Here is a 20611-nt window from a genome sequence, read left to right as displayed (position 1 = left end):
GCACACTAAATAACCTAACGTGTAACATACAATCTTAAAATTAACGCAGAAATTCTGCGGCGATCGTATTCTGAAAGGCAAAAACCAGCCTTTAATCGCCTGTTCAAAAATGGTAGGGGGTCGTCTTAAGAATATAAGATGCTATGACCTATCTGGGCATTGTACTGGATAAGAAATTAACTAGTCAGCAAAAAAACAAACAAAGTAAAAATTAAACTGAACAGCAAAATTAATTGCACAAGGAATCTAAAAGGAGGACCTGTTAAAGAATTTTACTTAAGAGCCACAAGCCTAATGATTCTATACCGCAGCCAAATGTAGATGAACAGGACAATAACATGCAACAAATCAAGAGAATAGCTCTGCCCTAATATCGCGTAAGCTTTCAGAACAAATCACCAGTAGCACGGAAGGGGTTCGCAGAGGCAATGCATAAACTCGCTGATAGAACGTACAATCTACATGGTCTTTCACTGTGAAGGAACGCAAAGTGCAAAAAAAATATAATACATCATAGAGAAACTGCACAAAACTTGACAAGCTAACACGCCGACACCTGGCGCAAAAGACGGTCGTACACTGGTCCAAGCTCCCTTTACAAAGAAGACATAGAGAATCTTTTACTGACGATTTGAAGTCAAAAAATCTTTCCGCGTAGAGGCAGACGACATTGTACGTAAACACACCGCTGAAATTTTCGACTATGCAATCATACTACTGTTTTCCAAGAGAAGATCTATGCCTTTCGCAAGGCTTATGTACAGGGGTAAACATCGCAAAGAAGACTAATTTCTATTCGAACATGTGTATGCTTTAAAGAATTAACAAAAGGAACTCAAAACTATCGCATATAAATGCACTACGAGAAGTGTTAGCAACGATATAGACCATCCACCCCACTACATTAAATTGAGTTAAAGCGTGGCCTTTGAGAGCAAAGCCATACAGCCATGGACCTTATAAGACATAGACTAACCCAGTAAGCGGGGCGCGCGTCACCGACATGTCGGCAAGAAAGAGTAGAGCCGATCTGGTTTACTTTAACACAGAAACCTATGGCGTTTGTATCACATAACTCTTTTTAATTATTAAATGTAATACGTTGTATAGTGATGAGATTACGAAAACCACAGTTTTTTTCCAAATAGGATTTAACATATGTCATTAAAGCACCTTTTACTGCCTTTCGCGCATTTTTTTCACGCGTAATTTGTGTACAAACATCTTTACTTTGGTAAAACGGTAAAAACTCTAAGCACAAAATTTATGAACTTAATTTTGCGTACGAATAACGTAAAATTAAATAAGATTGATAGTACATGAAGCTTTGAAACAAATAAAGCAAAATTAAACAAGATCTGATATATATATTTTTAAATTTTATGAGCATTTTCAGGCAGTGGTTTATAAAATTATTATAACATTACAAGACGATAATTTATTTGATCATATGATTATTAATTATTAACATCATATGATGATTATTTATTTTAATAATTCATAAATTCGGAGCGTAAACTTATCTCAGTGTAATGAAAATAAATAAATAAATAAAATCTGGAAGCGCTCAGATTTTATGTTACGCTCAAAAGGACGTTTTTTAACGCTTTGTGTGTTACCTCTATTTATTGAATTTCATGTTCTTCCCACGTAAACAACACAAAATTCAATTCAAAAGCAGTGTATCACAAAATACACTGGTGTGCAAAAATTAAGGACTAAGTCGAAAAATTAGCATATCAACTGAACGAAGAGGCAGAGCGGACAGAAAGACCAATCAGGAGATTAAGTAAGGTGATGTACGGTAGCACATGCGCAGATATGCAGGTAGACGTAATGAGGAAGTGTCTCAGTAGTATAAAGCATGTTGTCGGTGTAAGATCAGTATTTCTGGCAAAGAGATTGCACGCCGTATAGCAGTTAAAATCACACCGAGTTGCTGCCTCAGCGAGAAATGGCGAATAACCAATCTGTTAGACGACATCTGGATGCTTTTACCCGAGGTCGAATCATTGGGAAGTTGGAGGAAGGCCGTAGTGTGACAAGTGTGGCTGCAGAGTTCGGAATTGCTCACAGCATCGTTTCAAGACTTTGGAGACAATTTCAAACTACAGGAACAGCTATCCGGGGGTTTAGTAGTGGTCGTACACGAGGAACCACACCCGCAGATGACCGGTATATTGCCTTACAGGCCAGAAGAAACAGGCGGCAGACAGCGGAGAAATCGCTAGACACACGACACAGGCGACTGGACGACCGATATCGCGTTTTACCGTGGCCAGAAGACTGCACGGTGGTGGTCTGTTTGCACGACGCCCTGTACGGTGTGTACCTCTAACGCCTGCCCATCGGAGAAGGCGTTCTCTGTGGTGCCGGGAACACCGGAATTGGTGAGACAATGAATGGGGATGAGTACTCTTTACAGATGAGAGCAGATTCAGTCTGAGTAGCGATTCTCATTGCATACTCATCTGGAGAGAGCGGGGAAGCCGCCATCATCCCTCGAACATCATTGAAAGGGACAGGTATGGAGGTGGCGGTGTTCTCGTTTGGGGAGGCATCGTGCTTGGTAGTAGTATAGACCTTCACATCTTCGACGCAGGTTCAGTCAACGGGACCTGTTATTGTAACGAGATTCTTCTTCCATACGTGCGTCTTTTTAGAGGCGCTATGGGTCCGTAGTTCCTTTTCTTTGGACGACAATGCACCATGTCATCACACAGTAGCTGCCGAACAGCTCTTAGAGAGTGAGGATATTGAACGTATGGATTGGCCGGCACGATCTCCGGATATCAATCCCATCGAGCATGTATGGGATTTTCTAGGGAGACGCTTGGCAGCTCGTACCTTACCACCAGTAACGATTTCGGAGCTTCGATTGGCGCTGCAAGACGAATGGGCAGCAATGCCTCAACAACTCATTGACACCCTCATTCTCAAGCATGGGCAGACGCTGTGAAACCTGCCTAGCAGTCAGGGGAGATCATATCACCTATTAAAGACCGGATGTTTCTTGCTGGACACCCATCACAGGGATGTTTCGGCCTTCAGTCGCATTGCGCTCCATGCTACTTTTTCAATAAAACTTCTTTTTATCCCTCTGATTTCTCTTTTAGTAAGTGTTGCTTACATTACTCATGTCCTTACGTATTGGGGATCTTACGATATTAAATGTGTTGATTTGGAAAGCTTTTGCACAAAGTTATATTGAAAAAAACCGTCTCGTCCTTAATTTTTGCACACCAGTGTATTTGAAAACAGCATATCTTTAGAATTTCCACGTTGGAGATAAAAATGTTATTTTCCGTACAGTGTTGCCATTGCTCGCTATGAACTCGTTGAGTTTCTTAATCAACAATTCATTAAAGTTTTACAAAATATGAAATGGATTAAAACAAATTCGAAATTCGGCTGTTCGGGTGGAGGATTATGTTGTTCAAATTTTTATGGCTCTAAATACCGTCGTTTTTCACAATGCAAGAAACATACATGTATTCATGCAGACTATTTATTATTAAATTTCTTTAAATATAATACAAGGCGATAATATTTGGTGGCAACAATTTGCAAAGTGAAACGGACGTTTATAATGAAACAGAGCAAAATGCCGTTTCGAAACTAATAGCCTTTCTGGACTACCACCCCTTTGGGCTAATAAATTAAATTCACAGTAAATAAAAAAATCTTATGCAGAATTAGATTTAAATTTAAAAAAAAATAATCACTATAAAATGTTAGCACAATCAATTATTACAGTTTACAATTTTGACATTAGAATAAATGTATAAAAATTATTAAGGTGTTAAAAGTGTTTATCACTATGATGTATTGTGAAATATAATTGAAATAAAACTCCTTTATATAAAATATGCTATAATATTCGCCTGTAATCTTAAAAAAGCAGCACAACTTAAAATTTTAAGCAAAAACTTTAAAAAATTCATTTTTAGGTATTTTAGTATTTTTTTGCTTATTTACACCAATAAAAAGCGTAAAAATTATAAGAGAAAATTCTTTGTTTGAAATTTTCTATTAGTTCAGATTTAAAATATTATTTTCTAAAAGAAATAGTTACAAATTTCCTTACAGCATAGGAAAAGCTAAAAAAATAGCCAGGCCTGAAAGCATGCAACAGCTTTAAAATTATTTGGAAAGTTAATTATGCTTGATAAATATGCTAAATTTTTACACATATATCTCAGTTTCAAAAATAAAAATATCTAAAAATTCTTATTTGTGAAATGTGAGGCGCTACAACCAACTTTTTCTTGACAATTTTACCAACTGCAATAGCCAACCATTGTAAGTTTCTGCAAGTCGTCCCTACTCCTCCGGATGTGATCAAGGTGACAGCCGGGAATGCGTCAGAAGAGGGAGAAAAGCCATTTGGGTTAATCTATTTCTTATAAGGTCCATGCATACAGCTTAGTGACGTAGAGCATGTGACGTCAGCATAAGGAGTGCATCTCGTCTTTGGAGGTGAGGCCAGTGTTGGGTCAAAGGTTGTAAATTTGTAAATTTAAAACAATGTACATTTTGACTGCAGTACCAGAGGGGGAAACCTGATACCCTTCATTGTACACTAGACTGTCACAGGACTTCAGAACTATGAAGCAAACAGATTCTACCGAAAAACCATACTCATTCACTATATCGCTCTACGCAGATTACTACAGTGCCAAGAGAATTAGAGCTATCGAGGCTGAAGTAAACAGTAAACACTTCATCATAGAAGTAGAAGCATAATGTAATAGACTGGAACTTGGCAAAGACGAAGAAAAATGCGATTTACCACATGTAGGTACATAATTTGTAAATAGTTAGTAATAATTACTATAAGCTCAACTAACAAGTTAACCTCCTGGCAGAGGCAAATTTTTAAACCCTGCCTCTGGGATCCCGGAGTGGCGCGGTGTGGCTGACATATATCACTGAATTCCCTCTGAGAGATTTGCGAGACTACGAATATTGCCAAAAGCAGAAGCACCATCTTTGAAGACATGCCATCACGTATACATTTTATTATTGTTATTGTCATGTGATAGGAAGTGCAACTGAACATAGATATTATTAAGGTCCTGCATAGAGTGTCGTCCAATGTTTCACTGTATTTGTCACGAATATGGCAAAGGCTATGGCATAGATCATTTGTTAGTCTATTTGGTTTTCTGTTTAAAATTAAAACTTAATTCAAAACTCATATTCAGGTGTAACAAAATGGAAGCAAAAAATTGTTCAAAGTGGTATAAAATAACCACTGTCACTGAGAAATGCGAAATTTTCTTCATGAAACTAAATAATTCTATGGAAAAATTACAAAAGAAATTACAAAATTAAAAGTAATTTTCAAAACCAAATTTAGGTATTCACTCCAAAGTAAAACAAAAGTTTTGATCCAACACAATAAAAAACTGAAAACTTCACTCCAAAAATAGAGAAAAAGGGGGGGGACATTAACGCTTTACATTTCCCGAGACATCTTTACAAGGGAGTTGGTGTCTCGAGAAATGCAAAAAATTAAGCTTGCAACTGAGGTTTTTCCTAACTCAGAAAGTTAAATAATATTGGGACACCTTCAACAATATGCTGGTGTCTCGAGAAATGCAAAAAAAAATTAACCTCTTCCTGAGGTATTTTGTAATTCAGGAAATTAAATAATATTTAGAAACGTAATTAATTAAGAAGAATAAGAAAGTAAATTGAATATTGGTAGCCCAACACCGATAGAGTGGAAATGAGAATGCTTAAAATTTAAGAATACAATCCAAACAGGAAAAAAAAGAAAGATGAAATAATTAATACTTTAGTTAAATGAGTGAAAATAAAACCCGTAACAGAGAAAAATATTGTAAATGCAAGCTAGAATTGACAGAAAAACACTGTCATAAAAATACATTAAGAAGCTAAAATACAAACTTTACTGAGGACATTAATAAACAAAAATTGAATGATTGGTCCTCAAAACATTGCGAAAATTAATAAGTAAAACTTCACTGTTTACTTTGGGCAATATATCCTATTTTGTATAATATAGAAATGAATATAATGATTTTCACAATATAAAATGTGAACAATTTTGAAATTATTTACCTTGAAACTTTCCCTGTTTTCCACTTCGACTTCCACATAGCTCCATATTCTATGCCTCGTAGTATTCTTTGCCTTTGTCACCAACAATGTTCCTAATTTAAGAACAAGAATAATTAATTTCATAAAGTAGTCGCTATTTTTTAAATTCAAGATAATTAAAATCGTTTTTGCGGTCATGATCGTCAGAAACAGATAGGTATACAGGACATTGTACTGGGGTCTTTGGTCTTACACATGGTACTTGGTATACTCAGTACACCTGGTACATAGGTCTTGAAGTAATCTCCACCAGCACACAGGACATTCTGTCAACATATCTGGAGCTAGGCGATGCCCGAGGATGAAACTCGGGGATCTGAGAAATTCATTCCTGGATGTCTCAGGTCCTCCTCATTCACGAAGGTTTTTCAAAGGAGTTAGTTATCCTGGTAACAGAATTGATGGTTAGTTTTGGGACGTCCGGCGAGCACAGTATTTCCTAGACAAGTCTCTGAATTGTCTCCTTGGTCACCCACACTACGTGTGTTCTCACATTATCATGGCAATACAGCAAATACTTGCGATTAACCAACACTGGCGCCTGCTGCAAAACATGTTCATCCTCCACCAGAGGTAACCGTTCTACGTGTCGTGTGTCATATGTGCTCCAAATTTAAATACCATATTTTAAACTAATTTCGTGGTCCTTTGTTGAAGTTTATATGTATCATGTTCGCGTAAGTTTATTTAACATCCCGACATGAAACTCTTCTTTGTCGATTATAAACATTTCAAGTTATCACCTTTTTGGTAAAATCTGCTCAAGTACCGTATATACGAAAGTTTCGATACCTTTAAGTCACAAAACTGATGATATTTATTATTAATTCACATCTGCGGTTACAATCAGGTTGTAAAACGTATGAGGTAGGAAAATTATTCTCGAGGCGAATGTAAACATCGAATTGCAAGATCTGCTCGAAAGGACTTTTGTTTTGCGAAGAGTAAATTGAGCATCTGTGGTTTTTCGACTTACGTATATGCAGTTGAATAACCTCAGGAATGAAGTTTTATGATATGGGTCAAGAATAAATAAAAAGAATGTCACCGATTAGTTGAAGATTCAGATGGCAATTCATTTTTAGAAATAATTAAAGCAAATGTTTTGTCCGAATCATTTATGATTTTCACCTTCTGGAAAGCGTTTAGCTGTCTCGAGGCCGAAGGAGACTGAAAAAGTGCATTTAGAAATAAAACTTCTTTCATTTGCATTTTGAAACTTCTTAACAGCATCATATTTCTCTTGTTAAGCAACTGAAATATCTACTGGAAGATTTTCTGGTTTCGCTAAAGTTCCTTCTAAAACTTCCAAAGCACCAGGATGGTAATTTTAAATAAATTTTATCTTACATTTACTTACAAGCCAGTTGCTTTCGCCTGCTAAAGCCTTTAATTTGATTTTAGATAATTTCTTAATTTGAATTTTAAACCGCTTTCAATAGCTAGGACGAAAACGAAACACTAGATTAGGCTTAATAAGTTTCAATTTATTTTATCAATTCAAAACAATTGACGCAGTATGGGAGCTTGCTATACGCATAACCTGAAAAAGTGTTTCTAGAACTAAAAAAAGAAAACAAATAGTACAGCAAAAAATAATACGATTTATTTGGAATTACTAACTAAAGTTGAACTGTCTCTTTGGAACAACTGCATCTCAAAGCGCGATCTCCTAATGACAACACCACTCATTGTTACTAGAATTAAGTGAATTATGCATTATTATTATTATTCGCTTTCACTTTTTAAAATATACTTTGACATGTTTAAATATACTTTAACGTTATTAGGTAATGACATTATTATGGTAGCTTTATTTTACTCCTTGTGCCATTTTTCTGGAAATGTTACTTTATTTTATAACTCAAATCAATGTGTGGTATTTTTGAGTTATTTGTTCTGTGTTTCTGATCTATTTTTAAGATTAAAAACGGAAACCTCATTTATTTGCATGCACTGGAGTGTTCGTTGAAGCTGCAAGTGTTATAAAGCGGGGTCGTTATCATTGCTGGAACTTAGTACCGAGACTGTCCACAATACCGAGGTTGAGTTCGATTAGAGGTTTGTGCAATTCTATGATGTTTTTAAAGGAAAATAGAGCCTTGTCTACATGGGAATGACAACAGTATTATATCGTATATTATGTTCAATGTATCACTTTTGTATTTTTTATTTCTACTATTATATTAACTGTAAACTGCACTTTTAATCATAAATTTTTTGTGTTTAAAATTAGATTTCTCGTTAATTCTTTTTGATTGTTGATAATGTTTTTCGACTTACGGTAAATATTGATAGTTTGACGATCTTTAAGTCAAAAGTTGAGTTCCGAAACTCGCAAACTTGCATTCGATAAGTAACTTTTTCATTACTAAAATAATAATGCAAAAGTTACATACCGAATACAATTTCAATAGCAAGTGCTATGTCTTAAAAAAATTGCTGGGTGTTTGCTGTTGTAATTGCACTTAATTTTATGTTTTTCACGTGAAACTTTGCGTGTTATTATAATATTTTTAATTATCTAATCTAATTTTCCTTATTATAAGAAATTAGATATCTACAAGTTACTGATGTATGGAATACTAATATGCCTAAAGACATTATAATGTTATTTGAGAACCTAAGAAATAGTAAAATGAAAGTTATGTACAGTGTTCGTCTGCTGCAAACAATTATTTCTCTTTTTTCTATAATACGTTTATTTCTTAAATCTTTTTATATTGTAATGAATATTGTCTGCTTATATGATATATAAAGCATAATAAAATCATTTGTGAAAACGTTAGAATTAAATGGTTCTATGATATAACTCTAAATTTAAATAAAAAATCTTATTTATAATGATCTTGTTGAATAATTGTACGTTTAATAAATATTAAGGCGTTTAATATGTTTTAATAAATATTAGGGCTGTATTATTCTATCATATTAATTTAAAATAAACAGCTTTTTATACTTATTTTCTAAAAACCAAGGCTTAGCAGTTCTAAATGTAAATTAAAAATAAAGGATTTAATATCAATTTGCAATAATAAACAACAGATTATTGTTATTTTCAGGTAAAATAATAAATACAGATAGTGTAAATTAGAGATGGACGATCGCCTCCGGAACCGATTCACTTTACTGAACGAATGATCAATGCTCTTGCGAAAACGGAATGGCAGTTAATAGTTCACCGAGAGCTGTTGTTGGGAAGCCTGCCAAAAATTGGATTCCTCTTAATGTAAATACAAGCAGTCTTTCCTTTATTATTTTCTAGAAACGTCTCGGACACATTTTTTGTGGCTATGTGTGTTATTTATGTATATATATCGGCTTTTGGTTTGCTTGTGATCCACCTAGTATGTAAAAAACAAAACATTAAATAAACCGATGCATCTCAGAAAAAATGAACACTCCCTATTTGCAAATGGATGAAGATTTTTCCCCATTTGGCAGTGTGAGGAACTGTTTAAAGCACGTAGATTATAGGAACTCCTAGCTGTTAGTGCTCTAGCACTAGTCGAAAATCTGGGTCCTTCGGAGTCGCGATTATTCGCCCTTTTAATAACTCCTGCCTCTAGCTCTAGCTGCCGATCTTATTTAGGCAAAATCTTTTTCATTTCCTCTTTTCCTCGCTATCTGCAAATCTGGCTTCTACGTATATTAGATATTACTATTTTATGCAATATTACTATAATATTTATGTAAAATAATATATTACATTTTTATTTATTTACTTATTTTACTAACCTCTTCTGATCATGGCTGTGAATTTCTCTTTACTCTTCGTTAGATTTAGCAGACACATATATATAAACATATTTTTTCATTTAATGTATATTTTCAAGGTTGCAGAATAAAATGCGGATCCTAATGAATAGAAGAACCTCGAGCGATATTTGCTATCATTTTGTCAAATTAAATAAAAAGAAAGGAAACTGCCAGTATTGTCTGCAGACAATTTTCTGTCTTTTGGTATATGCCTCCGATCTAAAAATGTATTTTTACACTGTTCTTTATAGTAGCAACAAAATATGAATTATAGTAATAAAATAATGCATTTTTTAATAAAAGTGAGTTTAATTTTCAATGTTATTTAATTTTTAGTATTTTTCTGTTCCCGAATTTTATTGTTCTATGTAGAAAAGTTTTTTTAAGGAATTTCAAAATTACAGTTGAAAGAAATCAGTCCATGGAGTTAGCGGTTTGTGTGAGTTGATTCCAGCGATCCCACTCCTTGTTCAATTCGTTCTGCTTTTCTCACGCTTTTGCATGCTGATCTTGATCCATGCCTGTTCCGAACGCATTCATCAAGGTCATTGTTAGTGATCGGTTAATTGTAAAAAGAGCTGATTCACTTCAGCGAGCGAACAGTTCCGATCTGATCCCTTACAGGAGTGATATTGCCCATGTTTAGTGTAAATGAGAGAATATATTGTGATGTCTCAAGCTTAAATCTCACCCATTTATTGACGCTACTTAGCTCTACCTTCGCAATTTGTTTACGTAGCGTATTCTAAGCTTTTACATTTTTGTTTCTCCATTTGATCCATAAATAAATCTAAATACTTTCGACGCATGAGCAGGCCAGTCTTGCTTCCCGTTTCTTGTCGGTTTCAGACGAACAGGCTTGGGTAATGCTTATTCGAACATTTTCCATTTTTGCTTCCCGATGCTCGTCTGTTTCAGACGAACGGGCTTGAGCAGTGCTTACCGGAACTTTTTCCAGTCTTGAATCCTGTTGCTCGTCTGTTTCAGACGAACGGGTTTCAGCGGTTCGCACTGGAATTTTTCCCAGTCTTGCTTCCGTTGTTCGTTTGTTTCATACGAGAGAAACGTGCCTTGAGTTTTCATACGGCCCTGAGTACTTTGTTTCATATGGGCTTGAGAAGTGCACACTCGAACGTTTTCCAGTAATGCTTCCCGTTTCTCGTTTGTTTCTGATGCTCGTGATGCCTTTTTCTTTCATACTTGAGGTGTAGAACCAGCAATTCTCTTTCGTTTTGGTGGCATAACTGATTTCACAGCTTTATGATGACTATCACAATTTCACATTCAAAAAGCAAAGCAAATGTATGTAATGCAATAATGTATCTTAGTATGTGATGAGGTGGGAAAAATTAAATATTTTACTCTTTACTGAAAGATAACACACCTCAAAATATTTTAATTTGTACACTAGCAAAGTATTTCTCTTGAACTGTCGAGTTTGTTTGCTGAATTCGAGACAAATTAGTATATTCCCGAGTAGCCCATCTTATCGAGTAGCAATTGAATTTTTGTTATGCCGCTGAATTTTCTGATTAAATTTGAAACATACATATCTTATGCTTTGCAGTGTTACAACACAAAGCATTTTAAATCTTTTAATCAAACATTTGGTAGATTAGCGTAAAATATATGCATATAAAGAATGTGGATCCCGTAGTCTTGTCTTTATGAGATCTGAGACAGCGACCTTCATTTTGTTTGACTGTGACAAGTTTCATAAAGGTAGGACGTAAACTGTAGACCTGTTTAAATTAAAAACAAACGAACAAACCTGTTTAAAATGAAACAAATAAAACCTGTTTAAAATAAAAACAAACGAAACTTAATTTAAAATATTTTCGGAAAAGTCTTAAATACATAAAAGAGTAAAATTGGAGCCTAATATACATATCTGGGTATTTATATTACTATTTCGAGTATTGTGATGAAGCACAGCCTGCATTGATTTTTTTATCAGCATGGAGAAAACTATTAATTAGAAGTCAAACAACAAAACTCAGGGTTTATATTTTCAAATTTTCTTATGACTAGTTTCCATTGTTTTACCGAACCAACATCCTCAGCTGCAAAAGCGCAAATGAACGAGATAAGATATAGTGATTATATAAGATAAGATAAGAAAGACTAGATAGGAGTTAAGCTATTGGCGCCATCTGTTGATGAAACAAGAATTAAAACATAATTTCTTTAAAGGCTGAAGGCTAAGATGGATTGGAATTAGGGCCGTTAAATAGAACAGAAAGATTTTTTTGAATGTAAAATACCTATAGAAAATCTAATTCACCAATGTTTTTGAATAATTTTGGCTGCAGAAACATTGAAAGTACGATTTACGGACCATTGTTGGTCCATTGTTGCTGGGCAACAGAAGCAGTTAAAAAATTATTAATCAAGCAGTTAAAAAATTCTCATCTCAGCACACCAAAAGGCACACTCTTGTTTCAGGAGATTATAAGAATTCTATTGATATTCCCTTTTTTCCATCAATAAGCTATAAAGTTGCACGTATTTTACAGAAATTGAACTTTCGGGTCGTTTATTTTCCCATAAATAAAATTCCGAGTTCCATACTCAAGGACCCCATTCCGGATATGAATTCCTGCGGTATTTACAGGGATCCTTGCCAGTGTGGTTTAATCTACATTGGTCAAACTAAGAGAGCCTTAAAATTTCGCTTATTGAACAGAAGACTGAGGCATATGTTAGAAAAAAGGAAACAATGAAGAGTTCTGTTGCCCAGCATTGTTGGTCCGAATATCCCACTTTCAGTTTTTCTGCGGCCAAAATTATTCAAAAGCATCTTCCATTGGTGAATTAGATTTTCTAGAGGCATTTCACATTCAAAAATATCTTTCTGATCTAGTTAACGACCCTAATTCCAATCCATATCAGCCTTCAGCCTTAAGGAACTTATGTTTTAGTTCTCGTTTCCTCAACAGATGGCTCCAGTAGCTTGACTCCTGTCTAGTGTTTCTTATCTTATTTTACCTAATCACTGTATCCTATCTCGTTCATTTGCGGTTTTGCAGCTGAGGATGTTAGTTCGGTAAAGCAATGGAAACTAGTCCTGTGAAAATTTGAAAATATAACGCTTATTTTTGTTATCTGACTTCTAAGTTAATACTTGTTCGGCCTGTTATTGTATTTTAATTATGAAGAAAACTGTTAAGTACTAAGTTAGGGCATAAGTAGAAAATTTTTTCACTTCATTTCTTTTCTGTTTGATTTTTTTATGGAAACCTTAAGTAACTTGGATTAAAAACCGGGAATTGAATATAATTTTTTTTAATTGGCTATAACTTAAGTTTTCTCTTTGTCTTCAGTTTCAAGCTAAAATAAACTTTGTTGTAACAACAAGGGCGTTATAAAATAAATAAAATGGGCAATTACTTGAGAGATGATCTGCAATGTGGACCTGGAGATAAGCTTCATCCACCTTTCGTTCAAACCAAGCCGTTCCGTCTGCATCCATGTAAAAGTAGAACTTTAGGCAACTTAAAGGCTCTCTGTTTCTTATGGTGTATGTTTTACTTTCAAGCACTGCTGTGTCTAAGGAGCTTACGTCTGATCCACGAACGCCAACAAACCAATAACCTCCTTTAAAAAGTGAAAAGGCAGCAGATGAACAGACATGAAACTATGAACAAAGAAAATTATATGAAATGTATACAAATGAGTTTCGCAAATTAGAATTAAATCCTGAAATCAAAATTTGATTCTGTACAATATCATATTATCTCCCTCATATTGCCTTCACGATTTTAATCCTACTGCAATTAATCAATCCTTTACAAAGGCTTCTTGCATTTAACTAAACGTACAAAAAAAAATGGTAACAATTGATTTGCTTTGATATTTCAGTTGTTGCAGATCTCGGACGATCTTCAATGATGACAGATCTGTGCACTGTTTTTTTTTTGTTTGTTTGTTTGTTTGTTTCCTATAAACGTTTTATTGTTCTTTTAATGAATTTCCCACTGTTGAATGATATTTGTAAGTATTTTTATTGTCACAATTTTATTATAAGAATATAAGAAAATAAAGGTCTCTCCCACCAGAATTTTCCTTACAAACAATTTTCCTCTTTAGACGTGATTTGATTGAAACGTTTAAAAAGTTATTCTCTTATTCTGAGTCACATAATTCTGCGGACCTCTTACTTTATTTCTCGCAACTCAAAGCTTTTAAATTTGAAATCTTCGCATTGAATTACACATTTTGCAGCATTTTATAAGTTATTCAAAACATGAAATACACCGTTTTGTGACTTCCGGTTTTGCATTGCCTACGTTGCGTTTTTCACATGTTCATTTGTGCAAAACTTCTTCCTGATTAATTTCTGTTTCAGTGTTCAGAACGTCCTACAATCACATGTTATTTATTTTCAGAGTATCTTAGTCCTGACAAATCGACTTCGGATAGTCCTGACAAATCGACTTCGGACAGCAATGGATACCTGCCAATACTACAGCAGCCAAATACAGCCAGGCACTGTCTTGGACAATCAGTTCTTGAACAAATCTGGTCCTCCTTTTCTCATAAATTAAGTAAAATGGCCATCCCATAAATTATGTTTATATAATGGGGGTATCCCCCATTATGTAAATGTTTGGCAAATAAGCACCAGGCATTTACATAATAGTCACAGTTCATTGTGTAATCGCGGGTATGAAATGTTAACGTAATCTAACCACAGCTGATAACCTGTTAAAACTCGCTTTGCTGATTACTCGCACGTCGCTGCTTTGAATTACCTCAGCTGAGTTAAATATTTGCCCCTTGTATATACAGGGTGTCCCGTAAATATTGCGACAAACTTCTAGGAGAAGCAGGACACATCATAAGTATTAAGAATTGCACAGGAACCCATGCCCGGAAATGTCAGGGGTAAGTGGTAGCAGAGGTTGAAGACGGGAAAGGAAACAAGAGAGTGATTAATTTGAAATGTTTATTGGACATAAATACAAATGGTGTACGACAACTCCAATGTTGCAACAGATGCTCGAAGTTTGCACCATCAGGCGCCAAACATGTGTGACACCGACGAATCATTGATTGCTGGACATGTTTAAACAGACAGGTAGTTTCTCTGATTGTAGCAGCTGCGCAGGCGGATCTTGCCACCAGATCCATTTCAGACACGATAGGATTATGATACATGGTACTTTTGATGGCTCCCGACAAAAAGAAATCAAAGCTCGATAAATATGGTGAGCGTGGAGGCCAGGGAATTGATCTACAACGTACAATCCGTCGATGCGGGAATGATCTGTTTAAATGGCTACTAAGCAGGTAATTGAATAATAAATTAAAGTAACAGAACACATTTATTCTGGACTCCGGCTGAATTAAAACCATATATGCATATAGAAAAAAATTAAAGTAACATGCTTCATTTTGATATGATTATCGAACAGTCAGTGGTTTTAAAATTAAGGAATCTGAATAAAATATGTAATGCAACAAGTGCGTTGATGTTGAGATATAAAGGAAGCAGCTATGAAAAGGAGCTTTCCTTTATATGTCTGGTGTCTTTTATTGCTATAATTTTTATTAGAAAGTAAAAATAAGCTGTTTACTAGTTGTTTTATATTCTAAAAGTTATTTCGTCTTATGCTTTCGTTCTGCTTCGCGCCTGGAGAATTTCTGGGACCATCGCACTTGAATGAATTTTTTCTCCTCTGCTTAATGCGAATTTGCCATGGAGAAACCGGTGGGACATACTCCTCGACAAATGTAAGATAACATTCAAAAATATCTTTCTGATCTAGTTAACTACCCTAATTCCAATCCATATCAACCTTCAGCCTTAAGGAACTTATGTTTTAGTTCTCGTTTCCTCAACAGATGACTCCAGTAGCTTGACTCCTGTCTAGTGTTTCTTATCTTATTTTACCTAATCAGTGATCTACTTCTACCAATCTAGTGTGGTGTGGTTGCGTCAAGTGTTAGTTTTGATTGGCAATAAAGGAAGGAGAAAATAGTGAAAATGAATGAAAGAGAGGAGTGAGAAAAAAGGGAGGGTGAGCTTATAGAATCATTAGGTTATTTTAAAGCAGAAGAAGTGGAAAATGTGCAGCGCTGTCGCCGGTACTTGAAATATGGACCTCTCAAATACGCGTCGAGTATGCTTCCAATTAGACCACCAAGGCATGCGGAAAGGAGGGAGAATGTATTTTATATGGTTCCCCTTTTATAGGGCGGAGTGGGGATTAGGGGACCCAATCGCCAAATCCTGTTGGTAACGAACGTTCACCACCTTTTTAGTTCGAGCGCTACTTGTGGAGTCGTAAGATTATTTTGAAGCACGATGCGTAAAAAATGTGCGATGCCCTCGCCGGGACTCGAACCCTGAACCTCTCGAATACGCGTTCAGTATGCTTCCAATTGTACAACGAAGGCATGCAGGCAGGAGGTAGAAATACATTATAAGCTGGCTGAGGTTTTATGAAGAAGAAATGATTTAAAAATACACAAAGGGATGAATCTAGAAAAGATGAATTCAGCTTGTTGTGTAACATGAAGTATGATAAATTATGATAAACTGACCAAATTTCCGGTTTAGTGACATGTATACGTCCAAGTACAGATTATGTATCTCTTTAAAAGGTGATTAATTGAACCTTTGTTTCGGACTGTTATTTTATACTAGCGGAAGTACCCGATGCCAGTTAAGTTAGATTGAGAGAAATGCATCTAACAACTGAGAGTAACAGAGAGTCACAGAGAGTAACAGAGAGTAACAACAATATACCGCTGTAATCTTTCTCTAATAAAGATGCAAAAAACATGATTCATAGTCACACATTTTTCAGGCTGATGCGATATGGAACCCACATAAAAATTTTCGATAAAAAAAATAAGCTAATTCTCTCTCATTATATCAACTACAATGGCACGCAGTTTTTTTAACGACTTTTGTCATTCTAGTCAAATGATCCGAAAAGCTGAAGTTCCACCCAATATTTCACCTATCTTCAAATTTAGTCAATGAAATGTGGCAAAACATTGATCCGAAATCAATAATGTGAACAAACACACAAACAGGCATTCTTCTTTATACGTATAGATTTTGTAAAACTTACAAATTTTTAATTAACAAACTCTACGATTTGAAAGCCAGCAGAAACAACATGTTTCGAATTAAACCATTTTTATCTCCAAAGCACGAGACTGTTGCCACTCGAGAAACTAAGTGCGAAAACTAGCGTTTTTAATTAATATTTCCGCTGATTAAAGTCGTACGAAGATGGGAATAATCAAAATGGCTTCCCACGAATTGGAATCGGGAATAATGTACTTAATGTTTGGCAATGTTATTTTTACTTTACTGTAAAACTTAGAATTCTCTTATTAATAAACTGTAGGATTTAAAAGAGAGCAGGGGCAACAACTTTTGCAAAAAGCAGATTTTCCTCTCCAGCTTGCGAGACTATTGCCACTCGGAAAAATGAGGGCGAAAATGGTCGTTTTTCCCAGTTTTTAATTAATATATCTGATTTTAGATATTTGTTTTTGGAAAAACGTCGACGTTGATGTTTTCCAGGACCCAGGAAGGAATTGTAGTATGTTCGGTGACGATAGCTATAGTAGTCACTGAGTTATTAGCTAACAAACACACACACAGACTTCTTTATAAATGTACTAGCAGCTACGCAGCGAGACTTGGATTTTAAATATACCGAAAACATTAAACAACTTCCCCGCAAAGCAGTTTTAGGGTTGCCATATTTGGCGATAAATCTCCCATTTGGCGACATTTGGCGACAAAATTGACGATATCCCATGGACGGATGGAGAACCTTCTGGAACGTATTCTTACCGGTTTATCCCATAATGTTCTCGAACACAAACCGAAAGCTATATAAACCCTGCTGGTCCGCAAATCCCTGCGGAGTCGATCGAGTTGACAGCTGGGCAGCGAGTGCCGAGAGGGTCGTCGAGTGCACCAAAGGAGTCTGTTAGTGTAGCGAAGTTAGTGCATCGTCGAGAGAGCGTGTTGAGCTCCGGGAACAACTGAACCGAAGAGTCGGGAGCTGTGCTCGTGTGTCGTCGAGTGCATAGCGAGTTGTTGCGTGGAGAGTCTGGAGAGTACGTGGAGTTCCGAGAACGACCAAGCAGAGTCGGGAGCTGCACTCCGGAAAGCAGAGTCGGGTGCTTTGCAGGAAGCTGTCTCCACCGTTATTGCTTGACAGTGTGAAGCTGATTGTTCCAGCGTGCTTATAGTAGATCTTCGACGACTGTAAAAGTGTTTTGGAGCTGTCCTGATTAATATTGATAAATAAAGTGTGTTTCGATAAATAAAGTGTTACTTCATCCAGTGTCGTCGCTATTCACTCCAAATCTACAAACCCCGTACGAACGTGAAGGAAGAAATAACGTAACTGGTATCAGAACAGAAAAGAAAAACGCAACAATATGTAGAGACTATCGGAAGTACCCGATACCAGTTAAGTGAGATTGAGAGTAATGTATCTAACAACAGAAAGAACGATATCGCTGTTATCTTTCTCTAATAACGATGCAAAAAATACGATTCATGTTCATACATTTTTCACTCTTATGCGATATGGAATCCATATAAAAATTTCTATAGACAAATGAACTAATTCTCTCTCGTTATATCAGCAACAATAGCACGCAGTATTTAATGATTTTCGTCTTTCTAATCAGGCGGTCATAAAAGCTCACTTTCCATCCAATATTTCACGTATATTCAATTTTACTCGATTAAATGTGGCAAAAAATTTATCATAACTGATCAGAGATCAATAACGCGAATAAACAAACACAAAAAGAGATATTCTTCTTTTTATATGTAGGTTTTGTAAAACTTACAAACTTTTGATTAACAGATTCTACCATTTGAAAGCCAGCAGTAGCAACACTCTTAGAAAAAAAGCATTTTTATCTCCAAAGCGCAAGAGTGTTGCCACTCGATAAAGGAGGGCGAGAATTAGCGCTTCCAGAGTTTTTAACGAATATTTTGGCTGATTAAAGTCGTAGGAAGATGGAAATAGTCGAAATGGCTTCCTACGAATTTTTGGAATCGGGAGTAATGTATTTAATATTTGGCAATACTATTTTTATTTCATCGTAAAACTTAGAACTGTTTTATTAACAAACTCTAGGATTTGAAAGCGAGAGGTGGCAACAACTCTCAAAATAAAGCAGATTTTTATCTCCAGCTTGCAAGACTGTTGCCACTCGGAAAAATGAGGGTAAAAATGATCGTTTACCCGAATTTTTAATTAATACCTCTAATTTTAGGGTTTTTTTTTTTTTTTTTTTTTTTTTTTTTTTTTTTTAAGCGGACGTCGATCTTTTCCAGGACCGAGAAGACGATCGTAGAAAGTTTGTTGATGATAGTTATATCTGTGACTGACTTATTACAGGACAAACTAACTTTCTTCTATATAATTCCATATTATATATATATATATAATATAATATGGAATTATATATATATAATTCCATTTTATATTATATTATATATATATATAGTATATTATATATACTACATATATATAATTCCATATTTTCTAAATCTGAAGCTGATACCCAATATAAAATTTCTGTTTGCTTTTATGATGTGATGGAGCTTTTATGATGTTTATGATGTGATCCGAGTGCTGTGTTCTGCCTATTAAGTAAAGACTTATCTATTTTCGTTGATTCCGCATTGGCTAACACTCCGGATTAGATTATATTCCCCCTTAAACGATGATGAACAGAAATTTTGTTATTTAGTGTGTTATTCAAGGAAACAAAAGCTTCAGAAATTCTGGAGTCTGCTTCCGATTGCCATTTGACAAATGACAATTCGAATTATTTTTCTTGTCTGCTGCCATTTTAGGTACAGAATATTTTTATGCGGGTCTTTGTTGATTCAAACTTTATGGTTCAGATCTGCTTACTGCTGCTTTGGAAAAAAAAAACATGTACCTTTAGTCCCAACAGCTGTGTGTGATGATCACATTACTTAACTGATAAAATTTTAGTGCGAATTCAGATCTTCTTTTCTTCTTTTCGTTTAAAGACTTTCCGACCACCTCTACCTTGCGCGGAGCTTGCCTGGACTATTTTATCGTAAGGAACTGTGGATTGCAACAACAGCTTGTTAACAGAAGTTCTGTGGAAATATAACTACCCTCCTTCTAGAATACTTACAAGTAATGGTTTGCTGTTAAAAAAAATACTTACGTATAATTCTAATAAAGATATAATAAATAGAATAAAATACTTACGTAAACTCTAATATTTATGATTTGCAAACAGTATTACTTAACAAATTTAGAAATATGCATCTTCAATATTTAAATTTGATTTATGATAAAAGTTCTTCCTTATAAATTTTATATCCTGTTAGATGTTCGCATATGTATCAATTTGAATGAACATCTAAAGGATATTGTCTGGTTTATTGGATTATGTCAAATTACTCGAGGGCTTTCTTTTTAAGGGGGAGGGATGTCTTCGCGGAGGACGTTCTAAGGGAAACTGGCCCGTAAACAAATTTCATATGAGGAAAATCACGAAATTGCCCATGCAGCCATCCCCTTTGCCGGGATTCGATCCCTGAGCCAAACTAACAGTGTTCAGCGACTTAAACTCTCGGCCGCTGGTGGGCCAAAACTTCCAGAGGGTCAAGATTGTGGGGTAAAGTTGAGGAGACGATGATCTCCTGTACTGCAAGGATGTGCAAGGTGCAAATAACAAAAGA

General features: G+C 35.3%; 1 protein-coding gene across 3 annotated transcripts in view; it reads right to left on the bottom strand.

Moving 5' to 3' along the window:
• The window catches only part of LOC118198258 (apical endosomal glycoprotein-like), a 92822-nt gene that overhangs the window by 41902 nt on the left and 30309 nt on the right, over window positions 1-20611 (bottom strand). For all 3 annotated transcript variants that reach the window (XM_035369896.2, XM_035369895.2, XM_035369898.2), the window contains 2 exons: window positions 13279-13485; window positions 6091-6182 (listed from right to left, as the gene is read on the bottom strand). In XM_035369896.2, coding sequence (XP_035225787.2) covers window positions 6091-6182; window positions 13279-13485 — 299 coding nt within the window. The remainder of the gene's footprint in view (window positions 1-6090; window positions 6183-13278; window positions 13486-20611) is intronic.

Source organism: Stegodyphus dumicola, chromosome 11, assembly GCF_044657685.1.
Source record: "Stegodyphus dumicola isolate Sdum_Otavi_A_Nest chromosome 11, ASM4465768v1".
NCBI lineage: Eukaryota > Metazoa > Arthropoda > Arachnida > Araneae > Eresidae > Stegodyphus > Stegodyphus dumicola.
The sequence above is the reverse complement of the archived record's forward strand: the minus strand, read 5'-3'. Positions and strand labels throughout refer to the sequence as shown.